Source organism: Mobula birostris, chromosome 1 (assembly GCF_030028105.1).
Source record: "Mobula birostris isolate sMobBir1 chromosome 1, sMobBir1.hap1, whole genome shotgun sequence".
In the NCBI taxonomy this organism is placed as follows: domain Eukaryota; kingdom Metazoa; phylum Chordata; class Chondrichthyes; order Myliobatiformes; family Myliobatidae; genus Mobula; species Mobula birostris.
Window position 1 is genome coordinate 83,989,408 of NC_092370.1, and position 23,879 is coordinate 84,013,286.

A 23,879-nucleotide genomic window follows, 5' to 3' on the forward strand; every position below is an offset into this window, starting at 1 on the left:
GCTGTACTGATCAAATTAAATAAGTAATGAAATGCACCCTACACTAATCCCTTCTGCTTACACATGCCCATATCCTTCTATTTCCTGCAGATTCCTGTGCCTCTCTAATAGCCTATCATATCTGCCTGCAACACCATTCCAAGTAGTGCATTCCAAGCACCTGTCACTCTGTGTAAGTCAATAAACTTGCCCTGTACAACTCCTTTGAACTTGCCATAAAAAAATAAGCATAGGACTGGCCATTCAGCCCCTCAAACTGCTTTTGCCTTTCAGTTCCTAAATCTGTGCCAATCATTAGCTGTATGTCTACACGAAATAGATCCGAGGAGGACCTGTACAACACTACATGATGCATTTTTGTTACATATAATAGAGCACATAATTTTACCACATTGGGTTTCATCATAATTCTGTTTGTTAACAGCAGCATAAGTGGTAGGAGCCATTCTAGGCATTGAACCTACTGCACCATTTGTTAAGATTATGGCTTTGCTCAAATGTCCTGCGCTAACTACAAATCCATTAATTCATTTAATATACATAAACCTATCAGTATATTTCAAACAATCTCAAAAATAGCTTACCATGGTGCAAAATTACAAATATTCACCACTCAGAGTGGAAAAAAAAATTCATCTCATCTTCAATATGGCTGACCACTTATTCTGAGACTATCGATTCAGGGCTCCTTAGCCAAGGGAAACTCACCTAACCTCCCTTCACCTAACCTATTGAGCTCTTTTAAAGGCCTTGATTTTTTTTACACATAAAGCAAGGTGCTATATAAATGGAAGACATTTTTACTGCCATATGTGTTTGATGCTGTATATTCATTTTAACAGGAGAGGATTTGAATGGAAAAGAGTGTGCGAGAAATGTTTAATGAATGTGTTCCTTGAACTGTGTGCAGGAACTTCGGTTACCCAAGTAACAGCTACGGATTCTGACGACCCCTCATTCGGGGCCCATGCCAGGATTGTGTACCGTATACTTCAAGGACAACCATACTTCCTGATAGAACCAACAACAGGTAATACTAGAGTCTTGCACCTCATAGTGTGACGGTCTTCCCCAGTGAGCTTGAATAATGAGTGGTAATATACAATCAAGATGAGAAACATATTTCAAATTGGTATTAAAATATAAAGGAATTACATTCTTTGTAACAGGAACAGGATAAAAGAAAAAGAACTGGTTATCCTTTCAGCAACCTGAGCCATTCAACTAGATCATGACTAGAGTTTTCAGATACATTAAATTTCAAAAGTTGGGATGTTATGTTGCAACTTTACAAAACCTTGGTTAGACTATATTTTGAGTACTGGGTACTTTTTGGTCACCACATTATAGGAGATATGTTGTGCTGGAGAGAATGAAGAAGAGCCTCACCAGATGTGGTCAGGACTATAGGTCTTTAGTTATGAGGAAAGCTTGGGAAAGCTTGGGTAAGCTGGGTTTGTTTACCCTGGAGTGAAGGGGGCTGAGCGCATCAAAATAGGAGGAGATATGATTAAGGTGAAAGAAAGGAACTATAAAAAGGATATGAGGGGTATGTTTTCACAAAGAGTGTAGTTGATATCTGGAACTTGCTGCCAGAGGAAGTGGTGGAGGCAGAAGCAGATATTAAATATAATAAACATTTAGACAGGCAAGTAAATAGTCAAAGCACTTAAGGAAATGGTCCTAATGTGGGCAAATGGGATAACTGTAGATGGACACAAAGTTTAGCATGGACATGCTGGACCAAAAGGCCTTTTTCTCTTCTGCACCACTCTATGGGCCAGCTGGTGGTGTAGTGGCATCAGCACTGGACTTCAAGTTAAATGGTCCTGAGTTCAAACCCAGCTGGGTCCCAACCTGAGCAGCAGCAGTATCTGCATGGAAGAAAGACCTGGTAATCTACTTCCATATCTTTCCATGAAAACCTTATGGACCCTATGGTCCATGAGGTCATGAAAAGTCAAACTCGACTAAACGATTGAACAACAACAACACCACTCTATGAGGTATTTGTGTCACTGTAGGAAACTTCTAGCCAATTGTTCCTAACCACTCACTCTCTGTCTAATTGAACAAGAAATGTACCAGCAATTATGTTTCAAAGAGACACTTGGGCTACCCCTCATCTAATCCATAGCTTCATAGGTATGGTTTGATGCTAAAATTCATATATTCATGACGTTAAGAGGTTGCTAAAATAAGTAGAACTAGCAATAATGAGGAAACCACAAAATATTTCTAGATCAGGTGGTTTTTGACTTGGAGAATTACAGAATTGTGATGGATATTCACCATCTGGTGCAAGAGATATCATGTTTGCTAAGCTTGCTTTCAAAAATAAGTAATCAGCTTGAAGTTAAAAGTACTGCCTATAAAACAGCTTTGCAAACAAGCTCTGTAGATAGAATAAACTGTCTGTGAAGAAGCAGTCATTACACCTGCTTTATTATTGCTCAAAGAGTAGTATATGACAATGGGTTGTTTAATTTGGGTTGTTTCAAACAGACAAGCCATCTCTTAAGTTACTTGGTTCAAGGAAACTTGCAGAACAGATGAATAATATAATTTACTCTATCAATAGCTGGCGCGTGGCCAAGGCCTTTGTCTAGTGATCTGAAGGTCACTAGTTTGAGCCTTGGCTGAGGCAGCGTGATGTGTCCTTGAGCAGGGCACTTAACCACACATTGCTCTGCGACGGCATCGGTGCCAAGCTGTATGGGTCCTAATGCCCTTCTCTTGGACAACATCGGTGGCGTGGAGAGGGGAGACTCGCAGCATGGGCAACTGCAGGTCTTCCACACAACCTTGCCTAGGCCTGCGCCCTGGAAACCTTCCAAGGCGCAAATCCATGGTCTCACGAGACTAACAGATGCCTAACTAACTATAACAATAACCAAACCAATGTGTTTATAGTTGTAAGTTTTATATACTTGGAAAAGTTAGCTTTTTACAGGATTAGCTGGTAACTGTCTCTGAAAGTGCTTTCAAAGCATTTATGTTAAAAAAAAAATCTGAGGAAATATCAGATGCTTGTGAAGTCACACCAGTGGTAGAAAATGGCTATAATTATAGAGAGCAAGAACATAAAGAAATATGGGCAAAACACAAAGCAAATCTATTCCTCCAGCTTTAGTTTCTGTGACAGATGACTTGTTAGTCTTTGTCTTTTTAGTTTATAAGAATTGTAGGTGTGTTTTGAAAATTCTTTATATTTGAGAAATCCTTCATAATTCAGACATGTTTTGTGCTTTATGATTTGGGAATTGTTTTAGGTTTAAAAATCTTTGTGTTATGAAAATGCTTTGTTTTAAAATCCTCTGAGCTTTAAACGTGTTTTAAGAATATTTGGATTTGTTTCACTGAAAATAAAATAGCTGTTTTTTAAACTTCTTTATTAGCTGGAATTGTCTTCTCCTTGGTAGGGTAAGGGGACCCACAGATCAAATTGTGGATTTTGGCAGCTAAATTCACTGTGGAGATTAAATGGAAAAATAAACTAGTCTTTGAAGGTTGGGTAGTTACAGTATAATCTCCCTTTAGTGAGGGGGCTCATAGCTGTTTACTATATATCCAGTAAGGCTTTAGGTTTTCATTTGAGTTTAAAACTTTGCAGTCATCAAACCCAATGCCATCATAGAACATTGAGTAATTCACAGGAAAAGGCTCTTCAGCCCACAATGTCTGCACAGAAAATGATATTGAAATAAACAAAATCTCTTCTGCGTCTGTCATCTCTCTGTTCCCTGTGTATCTATGTATCTCTCTGACAGCATCTTGAATGTCACTACTGCATCTGCTTCCACCACTCCCTCCCTCTCACATTGACTGCATTTCCTCTAGTACTTGACATTTCTACCCTGGGAAAAAGGATCTATGCTATTTATGCAACACACATGAAATGTTGGAGGAACTCAGCAGGCCAGGCAGCATCTATGGAGAAGACTACGGTTGACGTTTCGGGCCGAGACCCTACATTGGGACTGGAGGAAAAGATGAGGATTCAGAGTAAGAATCTGAGGGGAGGGGAGGAAGAACCACAGGGTGATAGGTGAAGTGGGCAGGGGGAGGGGAAGTGATGAAGTAAACTGCTAAAAAGTTGATGTCGATTGATGAAAGAGATAAAGAGCTGGAGAAGGGGTAATGTGATAGGAGAGGACAGAAGGCCATGGAAGAAAGAAAAGGGGGAGGAGCACCAGAGGGAGGTAATAAGGTAAAAGAGGGAAATAGGAATGAGGAATGGTGAATAGTGAAATGGCGGGTGGGGGGGGGGTGATTACCAAAAGTTCGAGAAATCGATGTTCATGCCATCAGGGTGCAGGCTACCCAGACGGAATGCAAGATGCTGTTCTTTCAACCTGAGGGTGGCCTCATTGCAAGAGTCAGGGAGGTCTGGGACTCACATATTGGAATTGAAATGGGAAGCCGTATTAAAATGGGTGTCCACTGGGAGATCCTGCTTCTTCTGGTGGATAGAGCATAGGTGCTCATCGAAGCTGTCTCCCAATCTGTGTCAGGTCTCGCTGATAGACAGGGAGCACTAAATACAGTAGATGACCTCAACATACTCACTAGTGAAGTACCACCTCACCTGGAAGGATTGTTTGGAGGGAAGAGATGTAGGGGCATGTTTAGCACTTGTTCTACTTGCAAGGATAAGTGTTAGGAGGGAGATCAGTGGGGAGGGACGAATGGACAAAGGAGTTGAGTAGAGAGCAATCACTGCGTAAAGCAGAAATGGGGGGGAGGGAAAGATGTGTTTGGTGGGATCCCACTGGAGATGGCGGAAGTTACACAGAATTGCGTGTAGGGCGGGAGGCTGGTGGGGTGATAGGTGAGGACAAGAGGAACCCTATCCCTGGTGGGGTGGCAGGGGATGGGGTGAGGGCAGACGTGCGTGAAATAGAAGAGATGCGGTTGAGGGCAGCATTGATGGTGGAGGAAGGGGACCCCCTTTCTTTGAAAAAGGAGGACATCTCTTCAGTTCTTGAATGAATGCCTCATCCTGAGAGCAGATGCGGCAGAGATGGAGGAATTGACAGAAGAGGATGGTATTTTTAGAAGTAACAAGGTAGGAAGAGGTATAGTGAGGTAGCTGTGAGAATTGGTGGGTAAGCTGACTCCAGAGATAGAGACAGAGAGATTGAGAAAGGGGAGGTGTCGGAAACAGACCAGGTGAATTTGAGGGCAGGGTGGAAGTTGGACGCAAAGTTAATAAAGTCGACGATCTCCGCATGAAGTCCTGATGAAGGGCCTTGGCCTGAAACATTGACTGTACTCTTTTCCGTAGATGCTGTCTGGCTTGCTGAGTTCTTCCAGTATTTTGTGTGTGCGCTGTTTGGATTTCCAGTATTTGCAGATTTTCTCTTTTTTGTGTTTGGTTTGCCATATCTATGCCTATCATAATTTTATAAATCCATACTTTCTAATCTTTACTTTCGACACTCCAGAGAAAACAACCTGTTTGTGCAACCTCTGCTTTTAGCTCACAGCCTTGAATCCAGGAAATACACTGGGAAAATTGTTCTTCACACTCCCCCAAAGTCTCCACATGCTTCTGTTTAAGGTAGTGCACGCAGTGCCATTATGTCCTGGACGGTGTTGAGCTGCTTGAGTTCTTTTGGGAGTAAAGTCATTCAGAAAATAAAGAGAATTCTGTCACATTGGGAGCTGCATAGAAGAGTAGTCATTTCAACATATCATGGAAATTACTTGTTGCTCTCTGCTGCAGAGAATTGAAGACAAAACTACAGGCTGACTGAATGTCATGCTACACTATCAGGAAGGATAAACAACAAAGGCTCTTTTTCCTCAGTGAGACATTGCAGGCATCTTGATACTATTTCAAAGAGTAATTGGGGATCTCTCCCTGTTTTCTTCACCAGCATTTGGTAATTAGTCAATATTATCTGACTATTGTCATCTGTGGAACTGTTCAGTGTAATGGTAACTTCAAAAATATCCTTGCAGTTGTGACTGTTATACAGCCAGGGACTCAAAAAGCATAGAAATAGGCCCCTCATCCCATCACATCCATGCTGATTGTTTTCCACTTCTGCATTAATCCAATTTGCCTGCATTAAAACTGTATCCTCCTATGCCTTGCCTATTATGTGCCTGTCTAAAAATCACTTAAGTATTGCCTTTGTATTTATTCCTCCACCTTTTCTGGAAGTGAGTTCCAGATATCAAGCATTCTCTGCAGGGCAGGGTAGTCTTTCCATTAAATCTCCTTTAAGACACCTTCCTCTCACCTTAAACCTCTGCCCTCTTATTTTGATACCCTACCATGAGAACAAGATTCTGTCTGCTCTATCTATCCTTTCTATAATTTCTTCAAATCCCTTTAAAGCTCCTTCCTCTCTTATACTTACACCCTACCATGGGAAACAGATTCTGAATATTGGGGTAAATTATGCCTCAATTTTATATCCCTGCATGAGATCACCCCCCAGTACCCTCAGGGAAAACAAGCCCAGACTATTTGTTGTCTCCAGATAACTGAGTGTCCATCCTGGTGAATCTCCTTCTGCACTCTCTCCATTGCAACCACTTCTTTCTGATAATGTGATCAGTGCTGCACATAATAATCAAGGTGTAACCTAGCCAGTGCAGTTAAGGGTCTTCAAAATAATATAAATACCATTTTTTTTCTCTCTGTAGCATTCCCTAAAGAAAAGGGGGAAAAAAATATTTTTCTTTAAATAGTTTCTTATCGTTTCGGAACCTGCAGTCAGAATCATGGCAGGGGAATACGAATTGTTACAGTGCAATTGGAAGAAAGGTGGTGAATACTAATGACAGTAGCATCTGCACACATTCCAAAGAGATGAATTTTTTCAGCTAATTTAGAATGCTAATTTTCCTTCAAAAGTGATAAACTCCAACAGTACTTTTTTTTTAATCTTTGTTTTAACCTGTGGTAATCCACCCCTGAGCGATTTGTACAGCCTCCAGTACAAAATGCTTTACACTTGCTATTTGATCTTCAACATTGTTGGTTTATCTGGATACATTTTGTTCCCTGCATTTGAGGAAGATTTGTTCTTTAATACAATGACTTTTCTTTTGCCCGGATGACTGCTCTATCAATGTGTATAACACTGCTGGAGGAGCAAAGCAAACTTGTGGCAAAAGTTCTTGTATATAAAAAAAAACAAGATATCAAATCATGTGGGGCACAGTTAAGGTTCGTGCGCACAATCTTTCTTCTAGGGTTGGGGAACCAAGAACTAGAGGACATAGGTTTAAGGTGAGAGGGCAGACATTTAACAGGAACCTGAGGGGCTCCTGATTGCTCACTTCTCAACTTAAACCTTTGCCCTCTTGTTTTTAGTGCCCCCTCCCTTGGAAGCAGACTGTCTTCATCACACATGATCTTGTATATCTCAATTGGGTCACCCCTCAATCTCCTACGGTCCAGGGAATAAAATCCCAGTCTACACAACCTTTCCACAGAGCTCAGGCTTGAGGGAATCTTATTGCAGTGGGCTGTTCTTGTTGCTGTAACATGCCTTAATTTATTTGGTCTCTCACATCAGTCTGTGAGTCACCATAACAACTTAAGATATAGGAGCACAGTTGGACCATTTGGCCCATCGAGTCTGTGTCATCATTTCATCATGGTTGATATAATTTTCCTCTCAGCCCCAATATCTTGCCTTCTCCCCATATCCCTATGTGCCCTGACCATAAGATATAGGAGCAGAAGTAGGTAATTTTGGCCCACCAAGTCTGCTCCACCATTCAATCATGGGCTGATCCAATTCTTTCTGCCATTCCACTCCCCTGCCTTCTCCCCATACCCTTTGATGTCCTGGCTAATCAAGAACCTGTCTATCTCTGCCTTAAATGCACCCAATGACTTGGGCTCCACAGCCACTTGTGGCAACAAATTCCACAGATTTACCACCCTCTGACTAAAGTAATTTCTCAGCATCTCTTGTCTTAGACTCCCCTACCATGGGAAATAACTTTGCAATATCTAATCTGTTCAGGTCTTTTAACATTCGGAATGTTTCTATGAGATCCCCACATTCTCCTGAACTCCAGGGAACACAGCCCAAGAGCTGCCAGACGTTCCTCGTATGGTAACCTTTTCATTCCTGGAATCATTCTCATGAATCTTGTCTGAACCCTCTCCAATATCAGCACATACTTTCTAAAATAAGGAGCCCAAAACTACACACAATGCTCCAAGTGTCGTCTCACGAGTGCTTTATAGAGCCTCAACATCACATCCCTGATCCTATATTCTATACCTCTAGAAATGAATGCCAACATTGCATTCACCTTCTTCACCACTGACTCTACCTAGAAGTTAACCTTCAGGGTGTCTTGCACAAAGACTCCCAAGTCACTTTGCATCTCAGCATTTTGAATTCTCTCCCCATCTAAATAACAGTCTGCCTGTTTATTTCTTCCACCAAAGTGCATGACCATACACTTTCCAACATTGTATTTCATTTGCTATTTCTTTGCCCATTCCCCTAAACTATATGAGTCTCTCTGCAGGCTCTCTGTTTCCTCAGCACTACCTGCTCCTCCAGTTATCTTTGTATCAGCAGCAAATGTTAGCCACAAATCCATTAATCCCATAGTCCAAATCATTGACATACATTGTAAAAAGCAGCGGTCCCAACGCCAACTCCTGTGGACTTCCACTGGTAACTGGCAGCTAGCCAGAATAGGATCCCTTTATTCCCACTCTGTTTTCTGCCAATCAGCCAATGCTCCACCCATGCTAGTAACTTTCCTGTAATTCCATGGGCTCTTATCCTGCTAAGCAGCTTCATGTGTGGCACTTTGTCAAAGGTCTTCTGAAAATTCAAGTACACCACATCCACTGCATCTCCTATGACTACCCTGCTTGTAATTTTCTCAAAAAATTGCAGTAGGTTAGTCAGGCACGATTTTCCTTTCAGAAAACCATGCTGGCTTTGGCTTATCTTATCATATGCCTCCAGGTACTTTGTATTCTCATCCCTAACAATCAATTCCAACAACTTCCCGACAACTGATGTCAGGCTCACAGGTCTATAGTTTCTTTTCTGCTGCCTCCCACCCTTCTTAAAAAGTGGAGTAACATTTGCAATTTTCCAGTCATCCGGTACAATGCCAGAATTTATCAATTCTTGAAAGATCATCCTTAATGCCTCCGCAATCTCTCTAGCTAGTTCCTTCAAAACCCAAGAGTGCATTCCACCAGGTCTGGGAGATTTATCCACCCTCAGACCATTAAGCCTCCTGAGCACCTTTTCACTCATAATTTTCACTGCACACACGAGGGGTGATTGATAAGTTTGTGGCCTAAGGTAGAAGGAGATGAGTTATACAGTTCTCGTTACATGCACATGCAGTTCAACTCTTTGAGTGATTATGCAGAAAGCTCGAAGTTAATAACTCATCTCCTTCTACCTTAGGCCACAAACTTATCAATCACCCACCCTCCCCCCCCGTACTTCACTTCCCTGATCTCTTGAATGTCTAGTATACTGCTGATGTCTTCCAATGTGAAGACTGATACAAAATACCCATTCAGTTCCTATGCCATCCCTGTGTCTTTCATTACAATGTTTCCAGCGTAATTTTCTATTGGTCCTATATCTACCCTCAACTCTCATTTACCCCTTATATACTTAAAAAAGCTTTTAGTATCTTTTTTGATATTAATTTCCAATTTCCTTTCATAATTCATCTTTTCCTTCCTAATGACCTTCTTAGTTTTCTTCAAGTTTTCCAAAGCCCCTCAAGCTTCCATCCTCCAACTAGCTTTGGCTTCCTCGTATACCCTCTCTTTTGCATTTAATTTGGTTCTGACTTCACTTGTCAGCCATGGTAGTGTCCTTCTTCCATTCAAAAATTTCTTCTTATTTGGAATATATCTATTTTGCACTTTCCTCATTTTTCACAGAAACTCCAGCCATTGCTGCTCTGCTGTCCTTCCTGCTAGTGTCCTTTTCCAGTCAACTTTGGCCAGTTCCCCTTTCATGAAATTGAAATTTCCTTTATTCCGCTGAAATATCGACACTTTGGAATTTAGTTTCTGCTTCTCAAATTTCAACGTGAACTCTATCATATTGTGATCACTGTTTCCTAAGGGTTCCTTAACCTTAAGCTCTCTTATCACCTCCAGATCATTGAACAATATCTAGTCCAGCACAGCCGATCCCCCAGTGGGCTCAACACCAAGCTGTTTTAAAAAGCCACCCCTTAGACACTTTACAAATTCTCTCTTGAGGTCTAGTACTGGCCTGGTTTTCCCACGCCACCTTCATGTTAAAATCCCCAACAATTATCATGACATTGCCCTTCTGACATGCCTTTTCTGTCTTCTGCTGTAATTTGTAATCCACATCCCGGCTGTTGTTTGGAGGCCTCGATACAACTGCCATTAGGGTCTTTTAACCCTTGCCATTTCTTAACTCAACCCAGAGAGACTCTACACCTTCTGATCCTATGTCATCCCTTTCTAATGATTTAATATTATTTCTTATACACAGGGCCACAACACCCCTCTGCCTACTAACCTATCTTTCTGATACATCGTATATCCTTGGACGTTCAGTTCCCAATTGCAGCCATCATTTAGCCAAGTTTCAGGAATGGCCACAATAATCAAGAATCTATCAATATCTGCCTTAAATATATGTAAAACTTGTTCTCTACAGCTGTCAGTGACAAATAATTCTACAGATTCACCACTCTCTTTCTAAAGAAGTTCCTCCTTATCTAAAAGGATGCCGCTCTATTCTGAGGCTGTGTCCACTGGTCTTAGATTCTCCCACCAAAGGAAACATCCTCTCCACATCCAATCTATCAAGGCCCTTCACCATTTGATAGGTTTCAATGAAGTCACCCCTCATTCTTCTGAATTTCAGCAAATACAGACCCGGAGCCATCAAACACTCTTCATATGACAAGCTATTCAACGCTGGAATCATTTTCGTGAACCTCCTTTGAACCTTCTCCAGTTTCAGCACAACTTTTCTAAGATAAGGGGCCCAAAACAGCTCACGATACTCTAAGGGAGGCCTCACCATTGCTTTATCAAGTCACAACATTATATCCTTGTTTTTATGTCCTAGTCCTCTTGAAATGAATGCCAACCTTGCATTGGCCTTCCTTACCACAAACTCAACCTGCAAACTAACCTTTAGGGAATCCTGCACAAGGAGCTCCATGTCCTTTTGTATCTCATTTTTTTTGTATTTTCTCTCCATTCAGAAAATAGTCAACCCTTTCATTTCTTCTACCAAAGTGCAGAACCATGCACTTCCCGACACTGTATTCCACCTTCCATTTCTTTGCTTATTCCTCTAATCTGTCTAGGTCCTTCTGTAGCCTCTCTACTTCCTCAAAACTCCCTGTCCCTCCACCTATCTTCATATCGTCTGCAAACTTTGCATCAAAGCTATCAATTCATTTAAATCATTGACATATAATGTAAAAGAATCGGTCCCAACACAAACGCCTATGGAACACACTAGTCACTGGCAGCCAATGAGAAAAGGCTCCCTTATTTCAACTCCTTGCCTCCTGTCAATCAGCCACTGCTTTATCCATGCTAGAAGCTTTCCTGTAAACCGTAGGCTCATTTCTTGTTAAGGAGCCTCACGTGTGGCACCTTGTTAAAGGCATTCTGAAAATCTAAGTACATAACATCAACCAATTTTCCTTTGTCTATCCTGTTTGTTATTTCTTCAAAGTATTCCAACAGATTTGTCAGGCAAGATTTTTCCTTGAGGAAATCAAGCTGACTACATCCTATTTTATCATGTGCCTCCTAGTACTCTGAGACCTCAACATCTTCCAATAACCGACTCCAACTTCTTCCAAGCCACTGAAGTCATACTAACTGGCTTATAGTTTCCTTTCTTTTGCCTTACTTTCCTCTTGAAGAGTGGAGTGACATTTGCAATTTTTCAATCTTCCAGAATCTAGTGATTCTTGATAGATCATTATTAACGCCTCCAAAATCACTTCAGCCACCTCTTTCAGATCCCCAGGGTTTACATCGTGTTGTCCAGTTGACCTATCTACCCTGAGACCTTTCTGTTTCCCAAGAATCATCTCTCTAGGTATGGTAACTTCACACACGTCATGCTTCCTGACACCTGGAACTTTCACCGTACTGCTAGTGTCTTTCATGGTGTCTTCACTAAACACCTGTCTGCAAGACTGCAATAAAGATCTTTCAACCATTCATATTTTCCAGGAAATTATATCCTTTTTGTAGAGGGAGTGCGGTGAAGATTCATTAGATTTCGAGATAGGGAAGATGTTCAAAATCAGTCAAAAGTTTAAAAAATGAGGGTTCAAGATGAGAGGGAATTTTAAAGCCGATGAAAGTTTAAGCTTTTCACATGTAGAGTGCATGAAGGCCCCTTTCTGTGTTGTACAGAAGTACGGCTCCATGTTGCGCAACGGAAAGTGAAGAAGTAAGACTGGTTGAAACCGTTGAGTCATGTGGAGACAATTGATGCCAACATCTGGAGCAACAAACATTGGGAATAGTGACACTCTCCCCTCTACCATCTGCCTTTCTTCCTCTCCTCACCTGGATCCACCTGCTCATGTACCAACTCCTGCTCCATCCCCCCCCTCCAACTTTTTTTATACTGGCTCCAGCCTTTCAGTCTAGTTGATGCATCTGAAGCTGGAAATTTGGTTGAAAAATTTGGAAATTTTTCTCCACAAATGCTGCCTGATGCACTGGACTTCTCCAGCTTTCTGTCCTTTGCCACATATCATCTGACCTTGTGGGAACGTGAGGGAGACGTTACCAGTTATAGAGGCATAGAACTATACAGCATAGAAAGTGGCCCTTCAGTCCACCGTGCGCATGTCGAACATCAAATACCCACCTGTTGTATTCTAGTACCATCTACCAGCGTTTGTTCTGCTGCCTTCTGTGCCTTGATGGTTCAAATGCTTGGAAATTGCAAAGAGGATGATATTTCATTCATTTAGAGTTGACACACATTTTTTCAATGCCTTAAGTGTCCTACATAGAAATATTCAACAAAATAGGTCTGCCCTGATTTAGCTAGCTGAAATGTCATTTCATGGAATTGAAAGAACTTTAAATTACTTGTATGAGCAGAAATTACCTTTTTACAAATCTCATGGGAAAATCCCCTAGAATTGTGACCACGGCTAACAGGAGATAATGAAACCAATTATAAATTGTGTGCTATTGTTTTTGGTTATCTGATATGTTGTACAAGGAGGAATGATTCCTTTTTAATCAAGAGGGGAATGTTTTCCACAGGAATTATTCGTGTAGCTTTACCTAACATGGATAGAGAGGTCAAAGAACATTACATGGTTATTGTTGAGGCAAAGGACATGGCTGGATTGAAAGGAGGTCTCTCGGGGACAACAACTGTGACCATCACCTTATCTGATGTTAATGACAATGGACCAAAATTCCAACACAGTAAGTACGTTCTCAGCTCAATGAGATCTCTCAGTATCACACCAGTTATAAATACTGAAGACACTGCATTATGTCTTCCTGTCTCCATTAGCATAAATTTATAACCAGAACATCTCATGAAAACATGAAGGGAAATTTATTTGCAAGGACCACCTGGAGTGAAAAGCTGTCGACGTAATAAAGATAGAGAGAATTGTTTCAAGATCGGGAGATCTTTGCAGAGTCCTTTAACTCCTGACGTTTAATCCTGCAGAAAAGTCTAGGCTAATACTTCATTGCAGGATTCTGGTAATGCTATACATCTGGAGGTGCTATCCTTCCAATGAAATGGTAGACTAAGGGTCAATGTCCCGTCTCTCGTGAATGGAAAGGATACACCTTTATTTTTTTTGTAGAAGAGCAAGTGTGCTGTCCCAGTGTCCTGGACAATATTTACCTTCAGTCAAAGATAGTCAGATCATTCACTTATTTCTGTATGCAGGAGCTCGCTGTCCACATATTGATTGTCATGATTCCTCTACTAAAACAGTAACAAAGCTCCAAAAAAGTTTAATCGGCTGTAAAGTGCTTTGAGATGCATCGAAAGGTACTAGGCCCCCATTCCTAGGTTCTGTTGCATGGCTTAATTAATACTAAGCCCTTTGTAGGTCTGCTATGAAGTAAATGTTCCTGATGGATAAAGACATCCCAGTGCTGGAGATTCCTGGTTTGTTCCATCATCATGTGCTCAGCTGGCTGGGAATCACAGTTAGGTTGTCATACCAATAGATGCTTGGATCATGGTGTTGTCATTGGCAGTCAAGAAAGTGCACCAGTGCCTTTATTTCCTCAGGAAGTTGCGGAAATTTGGCATGTCTCCTTTGATCCTCACCATTTTTTATTGGTGCACCACAGAAAGCATTTTATTCAGATGCATTATGGCTTAGTATAGGAACATCTTTACCCACGTCCATAAGAAACCGCACAGAGTTATGGACGTAGCTCAGCATACCATGGAAACCAGCCTTCTTTCCAGGGACTCTGTCTATGTTTCTTACTGCTTCAGCAAAACATAAACACAAAACATAATCAAAGTCCTCACCCACCTTGGACATTCTCTTTTCTCTCTAGTCGCATTGGGAAGAAGCTGCCCCATTGCTGCTGTTACAATAGGATGGACTTTACCTCATCATGGCCTTGCACCTTACTGCCTGCCTGCACTGAACCGTAACTATAACTGCGAGAGTTTTTTTTCATTGTACTACCTGAAATGATCTATAAGAATGGCATGCAAAACAGATCATTGCACCTCAGTACATGTGACAATATTGAACCATTTTACCACTTTACCTCATTTCACTAGGACCACAAACATAAGGCATCACCACATGTGATAGGAAGAACAGGCGGAGAAATGGCAGCAGATTTCCTTCTCTAAAGATCATTTAATGAACCAAAAGATTTTACAACAATCCACAAGCTTCATGCTGAGTGTTACAGTGAATATATTTTTCTTTAACTAATATCTTGAATTTAAATTTCCCTGTTGTGATGGTGGGATTTAAACTAATGCTGATGGATCAGTGTGTTTCAAAAGCTAGGCTGTTAGTTTGGTAACTCAGTGTATGCTACCATACCTCGTTGTTTGAGATGTTGGTCTCTAACAGAAGGGAAGCATCCTCAGATCTCTCAGGAAGCCTATTTTGTAAATGTGTAATTGTCACTCATTCTGAATCATGGAAGAATTGCTTATGTCATGCTCATAATTTTTCTATAAATATTATTCCTCATAGTTATTGACTTTTACAGCATAAGGACAATTCCTTCAGCCCACCGTGTCGATGATAACTAGCATGACTATCTACACCAATTACACCAATCTTCATTAATTCCTTAGCCCTCTATGCTCTGCTTATTCAAGTACCTCTTAAATGTTGTTAAATGTTCACTTCCTCCTCTGGCAGCTCATTCCAGATACTAACTGATCTTTGTGTGAAAAATCGTCTCGTAATTGAGGCTGCACTGTAGCGTAGCAGTTAGCAGAGCACTTTACAGTACAACCAGGGTGCTCCAGTTTCCTCCCACAGTCCAAGGACTTACTGGTTGGTAGGTTAATTGATTATTGTAAATTGCCCTGTAGTTAGGCTAAGGTTAAATCGGTTTACTGTGTGGTATGGCTGAGCCACAAGGGCCTACTCCACACAATATCTCAATAAATAAATAAATAAACTTTTCAGAATCCCTTTCAAACCTCTTCGCTATCAGCTTAAATCTATGCCCTCTAGTTTTAGACTCTCCTACCATGGGAAACAAACACTGGCTATCTGAGTCAATCTGTGTCTCATTGCTCTTTCATGTCACCGCTCAGCCTCTTTTTCTCCAGGGAAACAGACTTCATCTATTGTATCTCTCCTAATAGCTCAAGCCTTCAGTCCAGCCAAGGTTCTTGTGAAGATTTTCTGCTCCCCTCCAACTTAAATATGTCACATCAAGTCAAGGTTATTGTCATAAGCAAAAGTATGTTGAAGTACAGGTTCAATGAAAAACCTGCTTGCTGCAGCTTCACAGGCGCATGGAGCACATAGAACATAAAATTATACATTAGTAATACAGGATGGTGAAGAAAAAATGCTTTGCAAAACAAGACATTAGTGCAAACCAAAACACTATCAGAGACAAGTAAATGGTAATGCAAGAGGTGATCTGTTGTGAAGGGAGGATTGGGGTTATGGGCAGTCTTTCCCATAGTGTGCTGACCAGAGCTACAGACAATACCCCAAGTAACCAGAACAACATACAATTACTCATATTTTAACTTATGTTTTACTCACTGGAGATTTTCTCCTTATTATGTAGTGCACACATTTAAATCTATGATCCAGATGTATTATTTGTTCTTTTCTGTTTCCTGTACTGCATTAACTACTCTCAAAATGGTTTCCACCACGTCAGAAGTCATACAGTGTCATGAATGTATACAATTAAATGTACAGTGTACATATGTCTCCCAGTTGACAGTTACTCTGTAATCAACATGACAAACACACATTCCCTTGTCACTTTCCTGTACATAGTAAGTTCCGGGTTGTAAATTGGCTGCTGATCATAAACATAAGTGATTCTACAGATGCTCGAAATTCTAAGCAACGTCTTTCATTACAATAATGATGACACATTACAAAATACTTAATTGGCTCTAAAGCACAGTTTTATACCCTGAAAGGCATATAAATGCAAGTTTCACTTTAATCAAATTTGCATGCAATTAGGAACATTGTACTGTTGAACTTTCTGACATTTGCAACCAAACATTGCACTTGTTCAGAAGTAGATGGCCAGTGTTAGCTTTCATTCATTGAAGTCATAGAGACAGAGTTGCACAGCTCAGAAAAGGGCCCTTAAAACCATGCACATCCATGCTGTCCAATCCCATTTCCCAGGCCCTCTAAATTCTTGTCATCCATCTACCTGTCCATGTGCTTCTTCAGCACGTATGGAGTACCTTCCTCAATGCTTCTAACAACTGATGCACAGAACTCTCAAACAACCAATGTGCAAAAGAAGAAAAACTATGTAAGTACAAAAACATAAATAATAATAAATAAATACATATTACTGAGAAGCTAGGTAGTGGAGTCCTTGAACTTGAGTCCATAGGTTGTGGAATCAGTTCAGTTTTGAGGTGAGTGAAGTTTTCCACACAGGTTGAAGAGCCTGACGATTGAAGGATAATAAATGTTCCTAAACCTGGTGCTGTTGAAGCTAAAGTTCCCATTCCCCCCTGCCAATATCAGCAGCGAAAAGAGAGCATGCCTGGATGGTTTGGGTCTCTGATGATGGACACTGTTTTCTTGAGGCAGTGCTGCTTATAGATGTGCTCTATTGTGGGAAAGGCTTTTCCTGTGATAAACAGGGCTGTATCCATTCCCTTTTAAGGGCTTTTCCATTCATGGGCATTGGTGTTACCATACCAGGTTGTGATGGAGATTGTCAGGACACTGTGTACCTTTAGAAGTTTGCTCTACCAAATCTGTGCAAACCTCTAAGTAAAGGCACTGCTATGCCTTCTTTGTAATGGGTCATATGTTCTGGTCCCAGGATAGATCCTCTGAAATGATAATGCCAAGCAATTTAAAATTACTGACCCTCTCCACCTCTGATCCCTTAATGAAGACTGGCTCATGATCTCCAGTTTCCACATCCTGTAGTCAATAATCAGCTCTTTGATTTTATAAACGTTGGAGTAAGAGGTTGTTGGGGCGCCATTCAACCAGAATTTCAATCCGGTCAAACAATGTTACCTGCTGGATAAAAACCATTCCTCCATGTTCTTACTAATCTTCTCACCCTTAACTTTGGCACTATGGCCTCTAGTTTTCAATTCCACAACCCTGGAAGAAAACTGCTCACCCTATCTACGCCCCTCACAATTTTATTTTCCTTATTGAGATCACTCTTCATTCTCCAAAACTCCAAGGAGTAAAGGCACAGTCTGTATGATCTCTTCATATAACTCAGTCCCTGAAGCCCTCACACGCCTTGTAAAAATATTTTACCCTCTTTAGAGCTTAATAGCATTGCTCCTGTAGCAGAGTGACCAAACCCAAACACAATAAACACAATACTGGTTTTATCTGCCTGAGATTTTTTGTGTTGCTCCAATGCTTTATATTTTCCTCTGTTGCATTCATTACCAATCGCTCCCCAAACTGCTGGTGGTAGGCACACTGGTTCCCTACACAATCTGGATAATTGGAGTTTTATTCTCAAAATGTCTGCCCTGAGGGCCAGTTCACTTCTAGTGCAGTGCAAATGGATTGCCTCCATCCAAAAATCAGCCAGTGACAGCTTGTTACCACCATCTGAACTCACTATTATATTTTCCCTTGAGTCTGCAGCAGATGGCACTCCACAGCAAGTGAAGATATAATATCAAGTAGATGCTGTGATGGGTTGAGAGAAACGGTGTCAATCCACAAAGAAACACTAGAAACCCATCACTTAAAGAGAATATAAACATGTATCAATTGCTAAAAGTTTGGTCTGTTGCACATCAAAGTACTTAAACACACAATTGATTGTGAGGACTTTTCTACCTCATTAACACATGTATCTATTACGAGAGGAAATTATACCACTCAGAATCAGAAGCAGCAACTCCTGGCTGTAGATTCAAGTCCCCCCTTCAGGAGTGCCACAAGAAAATCTAGACTAACACCCTATGAGGATGTGCTACACTGTCAGAGGTGCCATCTGTTATGCAAGGTAGTGAACCAAGAAATTGCCTCCTCTTGGAGGTGTTAAAAATCAAATGTTGCTGTTTTGGAAAAAGCAGCAAGGCAGTTCTCCCCAGTTTCCTGACCAATATTTATCCTGCGTTCGGCATCAGAAAAGCAATTTATCCCAGTATGATCATATTGCTGCTTGTGGAAGCTTGCTCTGCGGGAATTGTTTTTCCTACATTTAAAACAATGAAACTACTTTAAAAGTATGCTTTTATTGGCCAAAGGATACCATAGGCTCATAAGACTATGAAAAGCATGGCACATAAAAAGTGTGAAACTATTCCAAGCACAAGAGCCTTGACCTTAGTGCATTAGTATTGCAATCTCCTATTGGACTTTTTCATTGTTAGAATGGTGATATAGAGGTATGCATTAAACTCAGAAAACAGTTCTTTGGTTTTGTCCTGAAGGCACACACCCAATGGTTCAGGAATAATATCGTTCACTCTGTTGTCAGATTTCACAATGGACATTGAACCCATAAATACTATCTCACTGTTTTTTCCCTTTTTGAACTACCTATTTAATGTAACTTCTTAATATATATACTTGCTATAATTTATTATAATGTATTGCAATGTACTGCTGCCGCATAAAAACAAATTTCACGACATATGCCAGTGATGTTAAACCTATTGCTGATTTTCATTTGGTCTAACAAACCTGTACCAGTGCTGATGGGCCATACAATCATTTTCCCTCATTCTATTGTCGCACCTTACTGTTCCTTTTTCCAATAGGTGTTTACTACTTGTTGCTCTGTAAATGCCTCGGTCATATTCACCTCAGACACTGCTGCATCATTGAACTAGTCTTTCTCAACATAGAATTTCTCAACTGTGTTTATCAGTGACCACACTTTTGATTTTAATTCCCTCACAAGAAAGAGCTAACTCATCAAATTGTCAGGATTAGCATCTGCCCACAAATTGGCCACATTCACACCAGGTAACAGTTTGAGATCCTGGTCATTGAGGAAGGAACCTCAAACTGCATTTCATTTTCTTTGAACATAAAACCAGATGCTGGAAGAAATTTAGGGTGAGGTTGGGGGTGGAGTCAAGCAGCATCATTGAAGGTTTGAGTCAACATTTGCGAGGCAAGGTCTCAATCTAAAATATGGATTTATGTCTCTTGACTCTACAGATGCTGCTTGACCTACCGAGTTTTTCCAGTTTCTGTATTCTCTTCCAGATTCCAACATCTGCAGTCTCCTTTGTTTTACTTTTTCCAAAGATACCAATTCATTTTGAAAAAAACAATTCAACATCCTAAGAAATGAGGTGTCTTTCAGTGAAGCTGCTAAGTGGTTCAACATGGTCTCACAAATATCAGGGATTTTAAACCACTCATCCCAGCAATAGATATTTTTGTAATATGGTATTGTGATTAATTAAACTGCGTTAGGGTTTCACTTTCCAAGGAATATATTGGTTCAAAGAAACTAAACTATTGCACCTGACTTCTGATGAAGGGGCTTCGATCTGAAGTTTTAACCTTGCTAGTGACCCCATAGAGGATGTCTGACCTGTGGAGCATGTCGAGGATTTTCTGCTCACCACCAGGCTCAAGGACAGCTTCTATCTTGCTATTATCAGATTCTTGAATATGAATTTCTTATACAATAAAGATGAACTCTGGATCCCTCAGTCAACCTCACCATGGCCCCTGCGCTTAATTTATTTACCTGCAATGCACTTTCTCTGTACAATATTCTGCATTCAGTAATTTTTTCCCTTTTGTACTACCTTGATATATTGATGAACGGAATACATGCCTGGATGGCATGAATACAAAGCTTTTCACTGCATGTGACAATAATAAACTATTACCAACTAACAAAGTTTCAAGCAACAGGAGTTTTATTGATTTCCATCACATCATCTGATTGGGAGATCTTACATTTGTGACATTGGAAAGAATTTTAGCAGGAATTTGAAATGTCACCTCACTACTGTGGGGAGTGGAAAATTTCGCTCACTATTGTGTGACAGAGGTAGATTCTGACTGTGGAGACACAGGAGATTGCAGACACTTGAATTTGGAGTAATTAGAAAACACTTGGAACAACTCAACAGATTGAGTCTCAGCTGTAGAGGCAAAAGGGTGGTCAATGTTTTGGGCTGAGTCTTTTTATTTTTGCCTTGACCGGTAATGTTGGCAATTTCTTTCCTTCCACAGATGCTGCTCAACCTGTTGAGTTCCTCCAGCAAAATAATTCTGGTTGTATCTGGAACTGTTTTCTCCCCATACCTCTGTACTTTATCATTGATTTTTTGATAGGACTACAGACTGTACGACTATGTTTGCGCCATTGAATTGCTTTTTGCTCATCACTGTATTTAACATTAGATTTATGATATGTAACATATTTTACTCTGGGCTTCACGCAAGCAAGGCATTTAATTGAATATTGGTATATACGACAATAAGCTAAACTAATCTAGTCTCTGATCTAACCTGTATTTTCACTGGTACCTCCGAACAGATTGTAGCTACTACTGGCCCACATTTGCCTTTTGCCTGTGACACTAAGAACATGTTTCAACATTACCTATGTGTGTTCACTTCTTGCTTTAGTACCTTCCAGCAGCTGCATGGTGTTGTAGAGGGACCTTTGTCACTGATTGCATTGGATTTACTTTCTCTTTTTTAGAGTTGTACCACTTTTCCGTGCCAGAATCGGCCGATATCGAGACCACCATCGGGAAGGTGATGGCTACTGATGCCGACATTGGACAAAATACAGAAATGACCTACACTGTAGAAGGCAGTGATGGCTCGGATACATTTGGCATACTTACAAATAGTGAGACCCAGGAAGGTGTCATCATTCTAAAGAAGGTTTGGTGCAGATGATTTTTGTTTTTTGGAATTCAAATACAGATTGCTCACATTACGAACAGTTATTTCCATCCTTAGGTGCCCGAAGTCAAGGAAACAGTTAAGAGTCAACTACATTTGGTGGGTTTGGGGTTTCATATGGACTACATTTGGTAAAGATGGCCAATTTCTTTCTGTGTGAATGGGTTCTATCACAACAGTTCAATAGTTTGGGCAAAACACACAAAATGTCAGGGGGACTCAGCAAGTCAAGCAACGTCTATGGAGGGGAATAAAAAGTTGAAGTTTCAGGCTTGATTTCAATCAAAGTTTGGGGTCCAGGTGAAGGGTTTCAGCCTGAAACATCAACTGTTTATTTCCCTCCATAGATGTTGACTGACTTGCAAAGTTCCCCCAGAATTGTGTACGTGTTGCTCAAGAGTCCAATAGTTTCATTACCACCACTTTTAAAACCAGATTTTTTTTATATACTGCCTCAAATTCATTAATTAAAATTTCTCAATTGCTTTGGTGGTATTTGAACTCACTTTCTGTATGTGTATCACTCTAATGAATTAATCATGTGACTTATGATTATGAGGACACGCAGTCCCCTTTTATTGTCATTTAGTAATTCATGAATTAAGAAATGATAAAAATGTTTTTCCAGAATGACATCACAAAAACATGACCAACCGACTTAAAAACTAACAAAAACCACATAATTATAACATATACAACAGGAATTCTGCAGATGCTGGAAATTCAAGCAACACACATCAAAGTTGCTGGTGAACACAGCAGGCCAAGCAGCATCTGTAGGAAGAGGTGCGTTCGACGTTTAGTATATATAGTTACAACAGTGCAAAGCAATACCGTAATTTGATAAGAACAGACCATGGCATAGTAAAAGTCTCAGAGTCTCTCGAAAGTCCCATCATCTCATGGTAAACCTCCAGTGCCGCCAACTTGCCGATGCAGCATCCCGGAAGCATCCAACCACAGTCTGACTCTGAGTCCATCCAAAAAACTCCAAGCCTCCGACCACCTATTCAGCACCGAGCAGAATCTCTGCTGAGCGTTTCGACCCCAACCCCGGCAACAGGCGATACGCAAAGCCGAGAATTTGGGGCCTTCGTCTCCGGAGATTCTCGATCGCACAGTAGCACTGGCAGCGAAGCAGGCATTTCAGAAGTTTCTCCAGATATTCCTCTGCACTTCACGGCTGTCCCCATCAAATCCGGATTGTGCATGGCACCCTTAGTTACACATATTGATATTCATTCGGAACGGCCGCGCGCGCTGCGTCATGCCGCCATCTTCTCCTCCCTCCCTTATTCTTCTGAGTTCCTTAAGTTTTTCTAGTTTCCACAATGTCAAGCTCCTCTGTTCAGCTCCACACAAAATGTTAGGCATATTAAGCTCTATGTGAAATGAACAAACACAAGGCTTAAATCAAAATGTACTCCTATTTTCAATTGAGGATTGGATTTGAACCTGCATTAAAATTTCCAGCTTTCTCAAAAAATAAAATAACTTGCTCTGTAATCTATTCTGTTCAGTACAAGGAAGATCCCAATCCATTCTGTTAATTGATCAGCCCGAGACCTGCATCACTGTTTTATATGCACTTTCGAAGCTTAATTTATTTCCACGGTCCTAATGTTTCTGGAATCACTTATCAGTATTATAATCACTGTCTTTTACTATGTAAAAATTGGCAGTTTATTTCCTCTATTTGCTCTTTCAGGAAAAAGGATCTAGTGCATACCCGGCGTATACTATATGGTGAATAAGCTCTTCTCAGGAGATTATTTGGTCTTGCTGGAATTAATCCCATATCCTTCTCTTTCCCCATTGCTTTCCCCATCAAGAACTATCTAATTTCCTTTTGAAAATGCCTATTAAATCTGCTTCCTCTGCTGAATTAATTCAATGCATTCTAACTCAGGTCAGTGTATATAGAGGTAACAAGTTCCCTATTCTCACTCATGAAAGTTACAAGGTTCCCCCTCTTGCTCTCAGAACTATAATAGCAGAATATTATCTTGAATCTTAGCCTTTGATTATTCATTAGCAGGTCAAGGGAACTAGTTCAGCCCCTATGTGCTCATTGCTCATCAGATCTGGAGTGTAGAACATAGAAAAGAGAACAATGAGGCACAGTACAGGCCCTGTGGCCCATGATGTTGGGTCATCCTTTTAACTTAATCTAAGATCAATCTAACCCTCTGTCCTACATACCCCAACATTTTTCTATTATCCATGTGCCTATCTAAGAGTTTCTAATATGTCTAATGTATCTGCCTCCACCACCATCTGATGCAGAGGATTCCATGCACCCACCACACTCT

The 23,879-nt window shown here is 40.7% G+C and overlaps 1 protein-coding gene across 3 annotated transcripts in view; it reads left to right on the forward strand.

Annotated features, from left to right (window-relative positions):
* The window catches only part of LOC140197795 (cadherin-7-like), a 147,313-nt gene that overhangs the window by 53,236 nt on the left and 70,198 nt on the right, over window positions 1-23,879 (forward strand). For all 3 annotated transcript variants that reach the window (XM_072258264.1, XM_072258248.1, XM_072258257.1), the window contains exons 4-6: window positions 911-1,030; window positions 13,271-13,438; window positions 21,359-21,546. In XM_072258264.1, coding sequence (XP_072114365.1) covers window positions 911-1,030; window positions 13,271-13,438; window positions 21,359-21,546 — 476 coding nt within the window. The remainder of the gene's footprint in view (window positions 1-910; window positions 1,031-13,270; window positions 13,439-21,358; window positions 21,547-23,879) is intronic.